This window comes from Polyodon spathula, chromosome 17 (assembly GCF_017654505.1).
Source record: "Polyodon spathula isolate WHYD16114869_AA chromosome 17, ASM1765450v1, whole genome shotgun sequence".
In the NCBI taxonomy this organism is placed as follows: domain Eukaryota; kingdom Metazoa; phylum Chordata; class Actinopteri; order Acipenseriformes; family Polyodontidae; genus Polyodon; species Polyodon spathula.
The window spans coordinates 1,852,828-1,868,441 of record NC_054550.1 but is presented as its reverse complement, the minus strand read 5'-3'; the positions used below and the strand labels follow the sequence as shown (position 1 = coordinate 1,868,441).

Below are 15,614 nucleotides of genomic sequence, written 5' to 3'. Positions count from 1 at the left end.
CATTTTGCCACCGACTGCATACACATTAGACATGTCTCATTCCTCCTTTGCTGTTCCAGTTAAGAAAGTGTTCCAGTATCTCTAACACCAATTTAGCACGTCCTCCTCCTCTACCTATTTCTGCTCTATGATTAGCTGTTGGCAGTATTTTCCTTCACAATTTTCTAAATAACTAGATGATTTGTATTCATCAACTGGTGAAAGGGTCCTGCTGAAAGACTGCACGAAGCTTCCCATTTTGCAAGCTTTGCCAAAAACAATTTTGGAGAATGTGATGCTCGCTGGGACTTAATTACAAAGCACTGGCATGAAGGGGAAAAGTGACGAGCTGCAATGGCCGTTGAGCTTTAATGTTAATAATGTACCTGATGTACCCTCTGCTTTGAAATCAGTGGATTGCTACCGGCATTCAAAAATCTAATAGCATGTACTTAAAAAAAAAAAAAAGTTTAGCTACCTTTGTGTGCAGTTTAGCAAATTGTTTCTCGTCAATATTTGCTTGCTTGTAGACTCTTGTCTTGTAACGAAACTAAATCAGAAAAAATAAAGGTTATTAGCAGAATTCCACATGGAACAAAACTGGATCCTATAAAAAAGGCTATACCAGGATATACAGTATATCATAATGAAGAAAAAACCCTAACATGTTGGTGTAAAAGGCAGTCTTGTGTGATACACTGCCTTTACATATTATGGCCCCTGTCAATGAAATGAGGTTAAAAGCTCCAAAACCAAGACACCCAGAAAAAAAGTCAATTAACAGAACAGAATAATGATTTCCACTCAATTACACAAATTACAATATATAACTTTTAAAGAGAGCAGAATTACCTTGAACCCTTACCTCTAAAGATGGGACTCCTTTGCTGATTGGTTGTGGGTATTCTCTAAGGAGGCGTTCCTCATCCAAGAACTTCCCATCTCGTCCGTTGCTGGCGGGTTGGAACAGGCCATAGTTCAGGACATCCTTTAAACTCTGGTTCAGCGTGCAGAGGATCCGTTGCTTGGCAACCCACACTGTAGCATCAGGGTTAAACCTCATACATTTCTGTTCAACACAGAACAAATGTAAACAGACAGTGATTTTTGCACAGTCAATATGATACATACTCAGTTGATCAATTTACACACACACACACACACACATATATACATATACATATACACACACACACATTTTATATATATATATATATATATATATATATATATATATATATATATATATATATATATATATATATTGTAAATAGCATTGAGGCATGGATATGTATTGTTTCTACACCTTTAAAATATATACTGTGCATAATGTGTATTTGTATTATTCAGTATTTAGTAAATAACAATTACAAGCTCTAGTTATTGTCACAAAATCTGATTGGGTTCCTGAATAACAACTGATAAAACTAATTTCAGTATTTGTAAAGAAGTTTAGTGTGGGTAAGCATAATTAGCTGTGGATTATGTTAATGTCGGCCGACAGTTTTGCATTGTCCTTTTTTAATAGGCACTGGTTGAGTGAACAAAAACAAAAAAATAAATAAATAAATAACCACAGCTCATTAACTGTGTTCTCAGTATTTTTACAGATAAGATGCATTGTATTTTCAGGCTTGATAAAGGCTATATACCCAAAAGGTTTACTCTTTTCCACTTGCTCAGCGTGCTTTAAACCTAACATTGTATCTACTGCTGCTTGTGCATAAATAATGTATTCACATTGTCCCTAATGACCTAATACAAAACCTCACTAAACCTGTGTTTATTAGAGTTAGAAAGTAAAGCACAATCATGAAGAAATGAATCATGTATACCGATTGGAATGTACCCAGAATGAAAATGTTTGTGAACTTGACTGAAAAATGTGTGTCATTAACAGCTCATGATGTAAAATCACATTATAGCTAGCTCAACATGGAACTGTCAACCAGAAAACAGTTCACAGAATTTGAATAAAATATAAATTTACACATTTTGCAAATCACTAGCAAAGTATAGATAGTTTGACATATTAAAAAGTATCACTATGGACTTAGGTCTAAGTTTGAGCCTGACTATCATTTACCATTCTGAAAAAAGTATTATGAAAACTGAACCCTTCCAAAGACGTTGTTCATTCTTGCATAAATCAAAGTGAAGGCAGCACTGGATCTACATTTGAAAGCTTGTCTATATAAATCATGAATCTTCAACAGTATAATCTATTTGGTTGCCCTCAAATGCATTAAGCAGCTGCTGTAAAAATATGTCCTCCTATATAAATATAAATCTATCGTTGTCTACTCATATTACAAGAATGATTGCATCTTGACGTAGTACAAGCAAAATTAAAAGGTCAATACTTTGTTCTTTCAAATAACTGTCTTTACAAAAAATATTTAAAAAGGGGGAGCCTCGTATGAGCTATTTGCCAGTCTACATGTACCCCAGACCATTTATTTTTCAATGCCAGGTGCATTAGCTGGCAATTAGTATGTGCAATAAATAAACTGAATACGGTTCAAGATGTAACCCTTTTCGAAATGAGCTAATCGTGATGGGCATGCTCAAATAATCTGGGGACTCTTCAACTTAACTAAACAGAGGTAGATCTACATATAGTTAAGGACATGGTTTAGAAATATGGGCTATTTGTGCACAAAATATCCAGATGCAATTGTAAGTAACACACTGCATGTCTGTGCTTGACTGTATTTGCATGTTCTACAACCACTGTACTGCAGGTACACCTATCTGTCACCATTGCTCTCACATTGCTCTCACAATTATGTAGTGCAGTTAAACCCTCGAAGACTGCATATATTTCCCATTGCTGAAACCTATGTGAATACTTGTCCAACTTTTGTCACATGTTCTTTTTAAATTGCCCCATACCGTACTGTACACTGTTATATAACTGTAACATTCATTATAGTTGATTGGAACAGGTGGTAATGTGTTTACCAGATTTCTGTTCAATCTGTTTTTTAAACAATAGTTTCACTTGAATAAGCAGAAAGCCTGTCATGAAATGATGCAGTAACCACATGATTTAATTACAAAATTAAACAATTAGTGTTTCCTAACAACTGTTTAAAAATGCACAAAATTGCACAATCCATTTTAGTTATAGTACTGCAAGGTTAATTGGAATTATGTACAGCATGGTGAAGAAGAACACAACTGTACAGATTTATGCACATGTTCTTTGTATTTTAGTCTTACAGTTGTAAAACACTCTAATGTTTTAATGTTATACTGTAATGTGTCAGAGAAGACAAGTGGTGTATTTAATCCACATCATTTTAAGAGCAGTTGAGTGGTGTAACTTGAAGTATTAGCACAGTTAGGGTTGAATTTGGTTTATTGTTCAGTAATACATGAATTGCTATTCAAAAACTCCTGCAACAGGGTCCCCTGTGTCTTAGCACCACCACTTGAAAGTGTAAGCTGAGTCATATGAATGCAATGTGAATCGTGCTGTGTTGTCAATCTTGGCCAGCAACCACAGGGGGAACTGCATTAGCCTTCGCACTCCTACGGGTAGGGATGAAATTAGTAGAGCACACATCAGACCGGGTGTGTTAGGTTACAGAAATGTTTACACGGTTATGTCACTTTATGACTTTGAATTAGTAACCCCATTGTCATGTGCTGTGTAAGCAACCCAATCACATTGCTTTTACATGATGCTGAGTTGAGTCAGAAGTTTTTAGATTTGGAAATTCAAAAAATACGGACTGGCACTGTGTCTATGGGAACTTGTGAGGTCTAATTACTCTCCATATATCAGTTTAGATTTACCTCTCATTTCCTTGCTAACTGCTACTGAAAGAATACAAACAATATTAAGTTACAAACAGAATCTAGACAGCTGTGCGCGACAGCCACTGTACTTATACCACTGAAAAACCATTTCGTTCGGAATGATTATAAACCTGAGAATGCATGGCTGCATGAGTGTTTAAAAACAATTTGAAAATAATCAAACTCTAATCTTTTCAAAGATTCATTATCCGTCCCTTAATGTTCATGCTGTGCAGCTGGCCTTTCTACACCAATATATCAAGTAACGCTGTTTATTTGTCAATGCCAGATGCATTAGCTGGCAATTAGCATGTGTAATAAATAAATTGAATACGGTTCAAGATGTAACCCTTTTTGAAATGAGCTAATCGTGATGGGCATGCTCAAATAATCTGGGGACTCTTCAACTTAACTAAACAGAGGTAGATCTACATATAGTTAAGGACATGGTTTAGGATGTATGCAGATGCACCTGCTTGGGACAGGAACCCCAATGACCAGTTCTTATCTGGAGTACTCTAGGAGGCAAACCTCTCCTTTAGTTGCACTTTCTAGATGTAAACTTGGAGAAATTGTCCACAGTAGAAGTTGGGACACATGGGTTAGAATTGTAAAAATTAAATCAAAATTGCCCACAATAATAATCATTTTTAACCCTCTTTTTGTCATGTTTCAGAATTGTATTTAAATTTTACGATGGCTCAAGCAAATATGGGTAATCAACCACCTCCCTCAGCCTTACTCTCCTATAATATGTGCATGCAGCAAAAATGTATTTTAAAAAGCTAGCCTCTGACCTGCTTATTTTCTAATCATGCACATATGGTAGACACCGGTTTACTTGCCCTATCAATACAATACTTGCTTTTGGAGCTTTAGATATCACACTCTTACCGTCTGCTGTAGATCAGGTATGATAATGCGGATGACAAGAGTGTTGTTTTGTATGTCTTCCATTCTGCTGGCTGTCTTCTCAGTGGTGGCTTTTATAGTCTCATAGATAGTTTCCTCTTTGGAGCTGTCAGATTCTGATTCCATTGAAGAGTCGGAAAAGCTCTGTGCCATCTCATCTTCACTTGACGTTGGACTTCGGGGCATATTCAGATTATCTGGCTGAATCAAGCTGTTAAGAGAATGAGCAGAAAGAAAAAAAAAGAGACAGATATTATCACATTGCAGGAAAAAAATAAACATGGAAGAAAAATAAAATAAAGAAAAGCATGGATATTTTTTTCACCTCCTCCGTTTGAAAATTATTTTATGTTTTATATTACTGAGGTATCCTTTGTACTGTTAAGTGGTGACTATCAGAAACATTCAAGGTGACAGGACCATTACTGTTGACAGGATATGCACGTTCTCATTTGACTGCCAGTTCTTACTCTGGAACTTAATATTGGATTGGATTTGTAATTTAGCACACACTTGTAAATCAGAAGAGAATTAAGCTCACAAAATCACTTGGACAATAAAAACAGACAGAGGCAAATAGAAAGATAGTGCAGAGTTTTCTGCATGGCACTTGATCCTTCCCTTCTCAATCCTAGTTTGATTTCCCACATCACAAAAAACAAGCCCTGAAATAAAACTTATCAAGAAAAAATGTACAGCTACATTAGACTACTGCTGAGTGGAAATGGGTTCCCTTGTTGATCTTGTCAAGCACTTTGAAATACTTCAGTGCATGAATAGCACTACAAACGCACACACAGATTTATTTTTTTAATCAACTATTAGCTGGATTACATTTGTATTGATAGCAGTCCTACTGTAAAGATGTGACATATTCCCAATTTTGTACTTCATGTCTAAATGTATTTCACTTCTTCAGAAACACCTCACCAAAAAAAAGACTGTCACTATGACAATGAGTTATTGAAAGCCTTGCCATGTAATCTGACAGATAAAGGCCTCAAAATGCCTGAATGTGAAATGAAATATGTGAGAGTGGGTGCCCTGAAAGAACGTGCAGGATTGGTTGAGAACTCCACTATAATGTAGGTTTTTATTTTTTCAAAATACAAAAAGTAGCATAACCACATAAACCTTATAATCTACAAACTTTTACTTTGTAAAAACAAAACATTTAGCTTTAAGAACAATACAACTACTATTCAAGTTTATTGTAATTTTCTGGCAGAAACGGGTGAAAATGACTGACGGTCATAATGCAGAAGAGTGCAGTTAGCTGTAGAACTGTAGAAAGATCATAGAAATAGGGAATTCAGTCTATTTCAGGCAGAACATACAAAATTATACAAAAACAGAAACAACCAAATTGAGAAAAAAAAGCAGCCATTATATATTCTCCCCAAAAAAGGCAGAAACAGTTCCCAAGTATCCTGAAGCACAGTTTCTCTTGCATTCACACCTGTTAATCAAAGGGATGTTTCCGTTTTTTGATAAGAAGAAAATAAGCAGACATACAGTGTGCTTGAAACCTTCGTGTATCACAGCCAGCTACAGCTAAGTGGGTAGCTACAGATTATTTAAAGCTATTTTGTACAGCTGTCAACAAGTGTGCTACAAGTAAAATACATCCCACAGTTACTATTTCAGATTCAGCAGTATTAAAAAGTACATTTACAGGAGCAGACTCTCAAAGGTAAAGAGAAGCTCAGATTACAGGTACAGTGCAATTCAAATTACTGTATCCAAAGGCATACCCAAGCAAGTGCTCCACAAACTTCAAGTATCACAGCATTTGGGGTTAGCAACACGGTGACAACCTTCCATCTCAGTTCAGGCGTATCCTCAACAAGGTTTACTGAAATAAATGTATCACTTGCCTTTATAGAGGGCGCATTGTGAATATATGGCTTGGCAGCCATTGTTTGAAAGCATTACCATTCTTTGGTTTTCTTTCATTCTGCCAGTTGAGGAAAAATAAAATAAAATCCCATTCTTTACTGGCGAGGAGGCTAAATAGGATGCTGCCAGAATATCATACTGAGAACCAAATATTTAGTATGAACATCTCTATTTCTCCCAATCTAGCAGTTAGACCAGGGTTTTTCAAACACTGGGTTCTCATTCCAACTGAGCTCTCAATCAATTAAATAAACCCTTAATTAAACTAATAATTTGCTTAATTAGACCTTTTTAGTTGTTCTCATCTCCAAAAAAAAGATGCAGATTAAAAATGTTACAGCTAACTTGCAATCTGCAACTGTTTAAGAGCTGAAAACAAGTAAAAAGGTCCAATTAAGAAAATGACTAGTTCAATTAAGGGTTCAGTGCAAGTAATACATTCCTGTCTACTACAGTAGCAGAAGATCATACACCTAAAGTAATTGAAGGACAATCCCTTTTTAATTCTGAGAAACACATGCAAACAGTCAAGTATAATACCTCAGATTCAGATGCAGGAGATGTAACCAACCTAGAAGGCAATCTGTCAAAATAGATTTTTCAGGATTTTAGGTTAGCTTGTCTATGAAATGGAACCATGGGATATTTAATTTAGTACCCCCAGCACCTGGTGGTCACTTGAGGGTGCACATTCAGTTATTGATTAGGTCCAACCATGCTTATTTCTTCTCTCGGATTAATTACCCATGTATCATGCTGGGGTGTAGGTGAATATGATACAGCAGGTCCAGTCCCAGAGGCAGGGTTCAAGCTCTCTGGTGGCTGTGCTAGGACATAATTAAATGTACTTTACATGTTAATTACATCACCTTTACTCAGACAGAGATTCTCATGTTATGATAAGGGTTTGCTAAAAGAAAGCAGTAGGGAATTAATGGTAAAAAAAAATTCAAACGAAGTATAGAGATCATTTAAAAATAATTTGCACAACGCTATTTTGAAAGAAAACATACACTAAAAGTATGTGCCCGGAAGCTTTTTGTTTCTTACTTTCAAAGCTTCCACAATATTTGTATTCTCCACTTCAGAGTTATGGTAAAGACATAGCTCAACCCTACAAAAACCGAATAGCACCTGCATGTAGAGTGCACAAACATGATTAAAAAAAACCCATGAAAAAATAAAATAACAAAACAATGTAATGAATAAATCCAGAAGCAGCATGTGTTATTATATTACACCATTGCCTTCTGCAGGTTGACTTGTTTTATGTAGTGAGGTCCTTTTTAATTCAACGGCACTGACACTAATGAAACTTTCATATAGGATAAAAAATGAAGCGATTCAGAAATCAATCATTACTATTTCTACTGCTGTACAAATATGATTATTCAATTTGCTGCACAGTATACACATGCAGTGGTTGATAATGCTGGCATTATATCTCAGCTATTGTTTTGTGGATCCACATATATTAGATATGTTATTTATTATTCCAAGTGAAAGATTTAAATAATTTTAACGAAAGAGAATTATCACCACCTCATTTCCGGAGCCTAATCCCAGCTTCTGAATAATACATTGTAGTCCTGATTGGGAGAGCCAAGAAGGCTGATGTTATCTGACACATTCTCAACTGGCACATTGTCTGCTGGGTAATTAATAGATTCAGAAAGCTGATTAGATATTTCTGTCATTCTTAAATATTTAAGTTTTTCTGTTTTTAGAATTCAATTTTTTTTTTTTTTTAAAACAATGTTAATTAACCCATACATTAATCCCTCACTTCTTTTTGAACAAAATGTGTTTTTTGTTAGAAAGCATAGTTCTTCAATATTAAAATGCTGTTGGTCTGATTCAGCTAATAGATGTGTTTCAGATAACTACATCGGCATTCATCACTACCCTACCCACTCACCATTTAAAGGCTGTGTGCTGTCTGTGTGGAATTCTGGGGAATTCATCTGAGCTCATTCTACAGTGAAGACACAAGTTAAAGTGGGATTCCAGATGTACTATTGTTCTTCTTTCAACCTTCAAAAGGTTTTATATTATTATGAGTCATGGCAGGCAAGAAAAGTGGGTCAATGCTGTATAACCCTGGGGGCCATAGCAGACAAGAGTTACAGAGTACCACTGTGTGGAAATACTAAAAGAAACGTGTGCACTTTTCTGAGAAACACCTAAAACTATAAATCTTAATCTGGATTGTTAAAATGTGTTATTTTGTGGCAATACAATACATCTATAACTATACCATGGAAAATAAAAGGATGGTTTCATATGTTTTTATTATCCTGATTGTATGTATGTATGTATGTATGCATGCATGCATTTGTTTTTCCCTTTAGGTAATACCAGTATGTCACAGGAAGGCTTCAATATGGAAAAATAACAAACTGGACAGTAACAATGAGGAAGCTGTCATAGGTTTCATTCTTTCTTAGCTGGCATTACAGTAAAAACAAAAAAAAAAAAAAAAAAAAAAAACAAACAAAAAACTGTTTTTGAAAGAAAGAAAAACTTCTTTCTGTTTTTGGTTTTTGTATGCAGCAAAAACCTCCAAATGTTTGTACAACTTCAACCGTTTTGTGAATACATGTATGAGAAATACTGTAAGTGCTAGATGTCAATCAGAGTGCGCTTCACAGAAATTCTACAAAGACGCAGTTCTCCCTAGACCACTGAAGTGAGGTGAAGGTGTCTCTGCCAATCTTACTGTACCTCCCCAAACTGCGGGAGAGCAATTAACAAACCCCAGACAAGATCGACCACTTTTCACAGATAGGATGCCAAACAGCACTCCCCCAACTGCGCACCACACAGTCGTGCCTTTTCCTGGGGAGACAAATTGTTTGACTACCGATCGGCTGATACAGGCAAACTTTAACTATAGGTTATATAAGTTTACACAGTGCTTTTCCAGGCAACTGCAACATTGCTCATCTAAACGCAAGGTAACTCGCTTGGAAAGCCACTTTGACAGCCCATAAATGAAAATGTATAAATCGATTTATTAACATGAGTGTTTATTTGTAACTGCAATTCGCAGAGACATTCGCTGTCTTTCAGCATGCATGTATCATTTAGGATTGACAATCTGCTATTACTTAAAAAAACTCTCAACCTGCCAACATCCATAGCAGGGCTGTCAAATGAAATGATTAACTAAGTTCAGCTGAAATAATGGGAACAGAGGCATAAGACTTCAAATTAAAATACTTCACTGACTGAGTACTGTACTATAAAGCAGTCAAACTTGTTTTTGTTTCTAAACTTACCAGCAGGATAAGTATAGATCTGTTTCTAACAATACACTAGGGTACACTAGGGTACACTAGGGTACACTAGGGTTCTGCATATATGAACAGTACACACCAAGTACAGCTTTAAAAACAGCAAATTGTTGTTTCAATGTCAACGAAACCTTTCCAGCACTAGTACACATTTAAAATTTTACCCCATAACCATATATAACATACACAGTCACCCAATGCAACCTGACAACAGAATGGAAATGACGTTCACCTAAAACTCAGTGGAAAAGGGTCATGTTTGATATCTATCCTCATTATGTCTCCCTAAATGCCATTTCTCTGAGAAAGAAAAATGCTACCAACATTACAGATATCACAAATGCCAAATACATTTTGCAATTGGTTTAGTGGGGTCATAGGCTTACATGTAGTGTCACGCGTGTTTTTTTCTTTACATATTTAAGAAGGCTTTAAGCCCATGTTGATTTGAAGTTTCTGTTAAGTAGTTATTCATTTGAAACCCCAGATGACTCAGAAGACGTCACATTCTATAAAACCTCCTTCAATTTTCCGTAGTCACTGAACCACAGCGTTTCCCTCGAAGAGATAAGAGTTGTAAGCAAGTCGGTTTCAGCTACAGTAAAACTGTCATTACGTTGAAAGCTAACGCCTGGAACACAGAAGGCTAAATAAACCAATTAAGTGACAAAGCAGCTTTAACTATATTTCTAAACATGTTTTGATGTATTTATGATATTTGTCAATATTTAACAACAAATCAAATCATAATGTTTGTTGTGTAGCGTATGTAACAAATTAATTATTGCATTTTATGAGGTAATAAGCCTTCTTTTATCAGTTATTGAACACCATCATGTCAACACAACAGTATCACTTATAAAAAAAAAATTTAAAAAAAAACACACAAAAAAACTAAATATTTGCTGACATAATTTGGGAAAGACAGATTGTAAAGACATTTAAACTGGGTAAATCACATGGTCCTGATTTATAAACATTAGATTTTGACACAGGAAAAGGTCACTCAAACATTTACTAAGAAAAACAGAAATATACACAGGTGCGACTTACATTATTCGCTGACCAATTACAACCTACAGCCTTATTCGTAATACAACAACATTTTGCACGCGGCAGTAGGGTTTAAAAGGCTGATACAAGCACACAATCTTTGTTATAATGGTATATCTAACTATTATAACTTTAAGTACTATATAAAGACATATAGTACCATATCCGTTTTTATTTAAATTGACATTCAATATGCTTTGGAATTAAATTTGGCCTCTTGTTATCTTACTGCAAGAAAGTGTAACCTTTAAATGTTCTGATCTGTTTGCAGAGTTTAAAATTTTCACACGCTGCGGTTTACCTTCTTACAAAGATGTTTCAAAACAAGATGGTGATTTACATTTAATCAGTTTCTTTAGAATGTTGTGACCTTTGCTGTAAAAATAAAAGAAGTTATTCAAGTGCAAAAAATACACATATAAAGTGAATCTTGAGAGAAGAAAAAGCTGTCCTTTTGACAGAGATTAGATTCTGATTTAAATGTCATGAGTGTCTGAAGAGGTCCATACAAGTGAAAAGACAGAGTCAGACATGAGTACAAAGCAAGTCACAGTTGGATCGCTGTGGATGAAATGTCAAAGACAGAAATACATTGTTCATTATCTGTCTGAAGAAAAATGCACAAAAAGCAGGCTTCAGTGGCAAGAAATAAAGTTGACAGCCACTATATCCTCAGCAAAGAATTTAGGACACGTTTTTGTGTAAACTGCAAACTCAAGGTACAGTATACTGAGCCCAGCAAAGTATAATGATATGGCCAAAATATAACAGAAAAAAAATGTCTATAAGTTTGTATTCATCATAATAGCTGTTTACAGTCCTGACTTGGGATATATATATATATATATATATATATATATATATATATATATATATAATAAACTGTATACTGTAGATTAACGTGTAGCAAAATATGGTTTTGCTTCCCTATTTGCCTTTCACTTCAACCAAATAAAGCAGTTTAATGCACAGTGCTGGCTTTCACTTACTGTTCATAATAACCTTAAATTAATCTGTAAGTGTGGCGATTCATCAGAAAGGGTTAGAACCCTGCAGTAAGAACCTGCCAAGGTTCTGGACAGACCGCTAAATAGAAACTCCACATTGTATGTTTCACATTACAAAGCTCTGCAGGCTGAACAAACACAGTGCAAATAACAGCTCCCCCAGATTTAAATATTGCAATCAAAGATAGTTCTGGTTCTACAGTGGTCTGAATATGTTGATTAAAGAGGTTAAAAGTTACTAGCTTGAAAAACAACATTATGCTGCTTCATGTATTTTTAGTTTTTAGTTTTTTTGACACAACAAGGGATGGGAGTTTTTGTGAACAAAAGTAAATCACCACAGAGGACTTCACCTGTGGGTAAATGTTTATTTGCAGCTTTATTAACATTTTTACAAGTCACTCTTATTGTCCTGAGAATCTCTTTTTGGTTCTTCACTTATTTATTAATATATAGCAGGTGTCGGGTCCAATATAATCCACTATATATCGAGGGCCGCAGTAAAGCGAGAGATCCATAGAAAAACAAATAGGCTAACAAATATTGTACAACCACTCCCAAGTTTTATCGGGTGCGTCAGGATCCAGTATAAATCCTCTACGCAACCTGCTTTTTCTAATTTTTCTTATAAAATGCAGCACACCATTTAATTTGCACAGTGGAGGGTAATTGCTTCTCATCAACCTCAGTCTCCAATTCATTTCATGAGACTTCCTCATCTTTCTCAAATGCACAAACCCAAATCTATTCACAACACAGGAGGCTTGTTGCTAGGGAACTGACGTCACTGCCCTGTGACTTTTGCTAGTGTATTGCTGCCATACGTGAACACCTCGCTGGCTAAAATAAAAAACGCTTCAGAGAGTAGATATTTATTTTTCTTCAGGTTATGGTACAATACGTGTGTATATGATAACACAGTATGATATTAATGCTTTGTTTTTAATTGTTTTTTATATTGTTGTTTGGGATGTGGAGTACTAACTGAAACAAACAGTAATTCTAAGTGCCTATATATATATATATATATATATATATATATATATATATATATATAATATATATATATATAATATATATCAGCGTCGACATATGTCACGGTTTCATTTATCTACACATCCTACCCCACAACTTCCAAGTGAAAACAATATTCTAGAAATTTGTAAAAAATTATTTGTTGAAAACTGAAATAGCTTGGTTGGATAAGTGTCCATCCCCCTTGTAATAGCAATCCTAAATTAGCTCAGGTGGAACCAATCACCTTCAAAATCACACACCAAGTTAAGTGGCCTGCACCTGTGTTAAATTGTAGTGACACATGATTTCAGGATACATTCAGTAGTTCCTGTAGGTTCCCTCTGCTTTGCATTTCAAAGCAAAGACTCAACCATGACCACCAAAGTGCTTTCAAAAGAACTCCGGGACAAAGTTATTGAAAGGTACAGATCAGGGGATGGGTATAAAAAAATATCAAAGGCCTTGAATATCCCTTGGAGCATGGTCAAGACGATTATTAAGAAGTAGAAGATGTATGGCACCACCAAGACCCTGCCTAGATTAGGCCGTCCCTCCAAACTGGATGACAGGAGACTGATCAGAGAGGCTACCAAGAGGCCAATGGCAACTTTGCAAAAGCTACAGGCTTTTATGGCCAAGACTGGTCAAAATGTGCATGTGATAACAATATCCCAAGCACTCCACAAATCTGGCCTGAATAGTAGGGTGGCAAGAAGGAAGCCATTACTCAAGAAAGCCCACCTTGAATCCCATTTGAACCATGCAAAAAAAAAAAAAACTCAGTAAATTCTGTAGCCATGTGGCAAAAAGTTTTGTGGTCTGACGAAACAAAAATGAAACTTTTTGGCCTAAACGTAAAGCGTTATGTTTTGTTTGCCTCAACCCAAATGAATGGAGCAAAGTACAGAGAAGTCCTTGAGGAAAACCTGCTGCCCTCTGCAAGAAAGCTGAAACTGGGACGGAAGTTCACCCTTCAGCATGACAACAACCCAAAGCACACAGCCAAAGCTATACTGGAGTGAATAAGGAACAAAAAGGTAAATGTCCTTGAGTGGCCCAGTCAGAGCCCCGACCTAAATCCAATAGAAAATTTGTGGCATGATTGCTGTCCATCAACGCTCCCCAAGGAACTTGACAGAGCTTGAACAGTTTTGTAAAGAAGAATGGTCAAATATTGCCAAATCTAGGTGTGCAAAGTTGGTAGAGACCTACCCAACAGACTCACAGCTGTAATTGCTGCCAAAGGTGCTTCCACCAAGTATTAACTCAGGGGGTGGAAACTTATCCAATTATGATCTTTCAGTTTTGTATTTTTAATATATATATATTTTTTCTCAATAAAAACTTTTTTCCCCTTAACAGTGTGGAGTATGGTGTGTAGATAAGAGGAAAAAAATCCTCATTTAAATGCATGAAACTCTGAGGCACTGACACAACAAAATGTGAAAAAAACTTCAAGGGTTTGTAAACTTTCTATAGGCACTGTACGCAGTTAGACAGTAAAAATGGGGAAACGTGATAGACAAGCTGTCAGAAGCAACTGCATGATGAATCCAAAAGAGGTCATACCAATTTTTAAAAAGGGCACACTGAATAGATGTCAGAACTTATTACAAAGTCTTTTCTTCACTAAACATGCTAATGTCATTGACAGTAATGTAATTGAAAGTTAATTAGGTATTTCATGAAGTACTAACATCAAGACAGTTAAATGACTGATTGAGAATCTACAGGGGCATACTTAGGGACCCACTGTTTTTTTTTTATTCATTGAAATAAAACGACAATGCTGCATCAATTAAAAATAATAGAGAGGACCCCTCAACCAATCGAACAGTCTTTATAAAAACAAGAACGTGGAGAGAATAAGGGGCATCCTTTCGCTAATGAGAAGATTGGCCTTTCAGTTTTTGGACCTGGATTGCTTCTGGACTGGAACCAAAAGCACACCACAATTTAAATAATTGGCCCCCAGTGGCTGCTCAGAGACGGGAGATGAAAAGCATTCTGCCAGAACTCGAGTGAGGTTAATGCACTGACAGCAGTGTAAGAACCAGGTCTGGTGCAGCAGGTGGATGGATGGCATTTTTCAGATGCACACAATGTTCCTGTCAATTATGAGGGACAGCAAATAAAGGTCTTATATAAAAGGCTCCCTACTTTTTTTTAATGCAAAATGCTTTTTTTCAGGGTTGTTATCCAAACCCAAGTGTAATCCACAGGGAAACAAAAACAGTAGCTCACCTCTACAGGGTAATATCATAACCCACAACAATTGCATAGAGAGAGGACTACCCAATCACTGATAACCTGAAAACCTTATCTCTCTAGCAACAACAGATTAAGTCGAGTTTCAACTCTCCAGTGTCTAGAGCCAAATAATAAAGTTTTAAGGATCCAAGTTTCACTTTTAAGGGTTTTCCCCACAGAAAATAAAGACTGTGGGAGGAAACTGGAGCACCTGGAGAAAATGGGGAGAACATGCAAACTCCACACAGACAAACCCCTAGGCTGGAATTGAACCCATGGACCCTAGCATTGGGAGGGAGCAGAGATAACCACCTCACCACTGTGCCGCCCCATAGTAATATTATTATTATTATTATTATTATTATTATTATTATTATTATTATTATTATTATTA

At 35.9% G+C, this 15,614-nt stretch overlaps 1 protein-coding gene across 2 annotated transcripts in view; it reads right to left on the bottom strand.

Moving 5' to 3' along the window:
• Positions 1-15,614, bottom strand: part of LOC121330277 (SH3 and multiple ankyrin repeat domains protein 2-like) — a 146,320-nt gene that overhangs the window by 106,986 nt on the left and 23,720 nt on the right. For both annotated transcript variants that reach the window (XM_041276659.1, XM_041276658.1), the window contains exons 3-5: positions 4,681-4,909; positions 845-1,048; positions 458-529 (exon numbers count right to left, since the gene is read on the bottom strand). In XM_041276659.1, coding sequence (XP_041132593.1) covers positions 458-529; positions 845-1,048; positions 4,681-4,884 — 480 coding nt within the window. In that variant the 5' untranslated portion in view covers positions 4,885-4,909. The remainder of the gene's footprint in view (positions 1-457; positions 530-844; positions 1,049-4,680; positions 4,910-15,614) is intronic.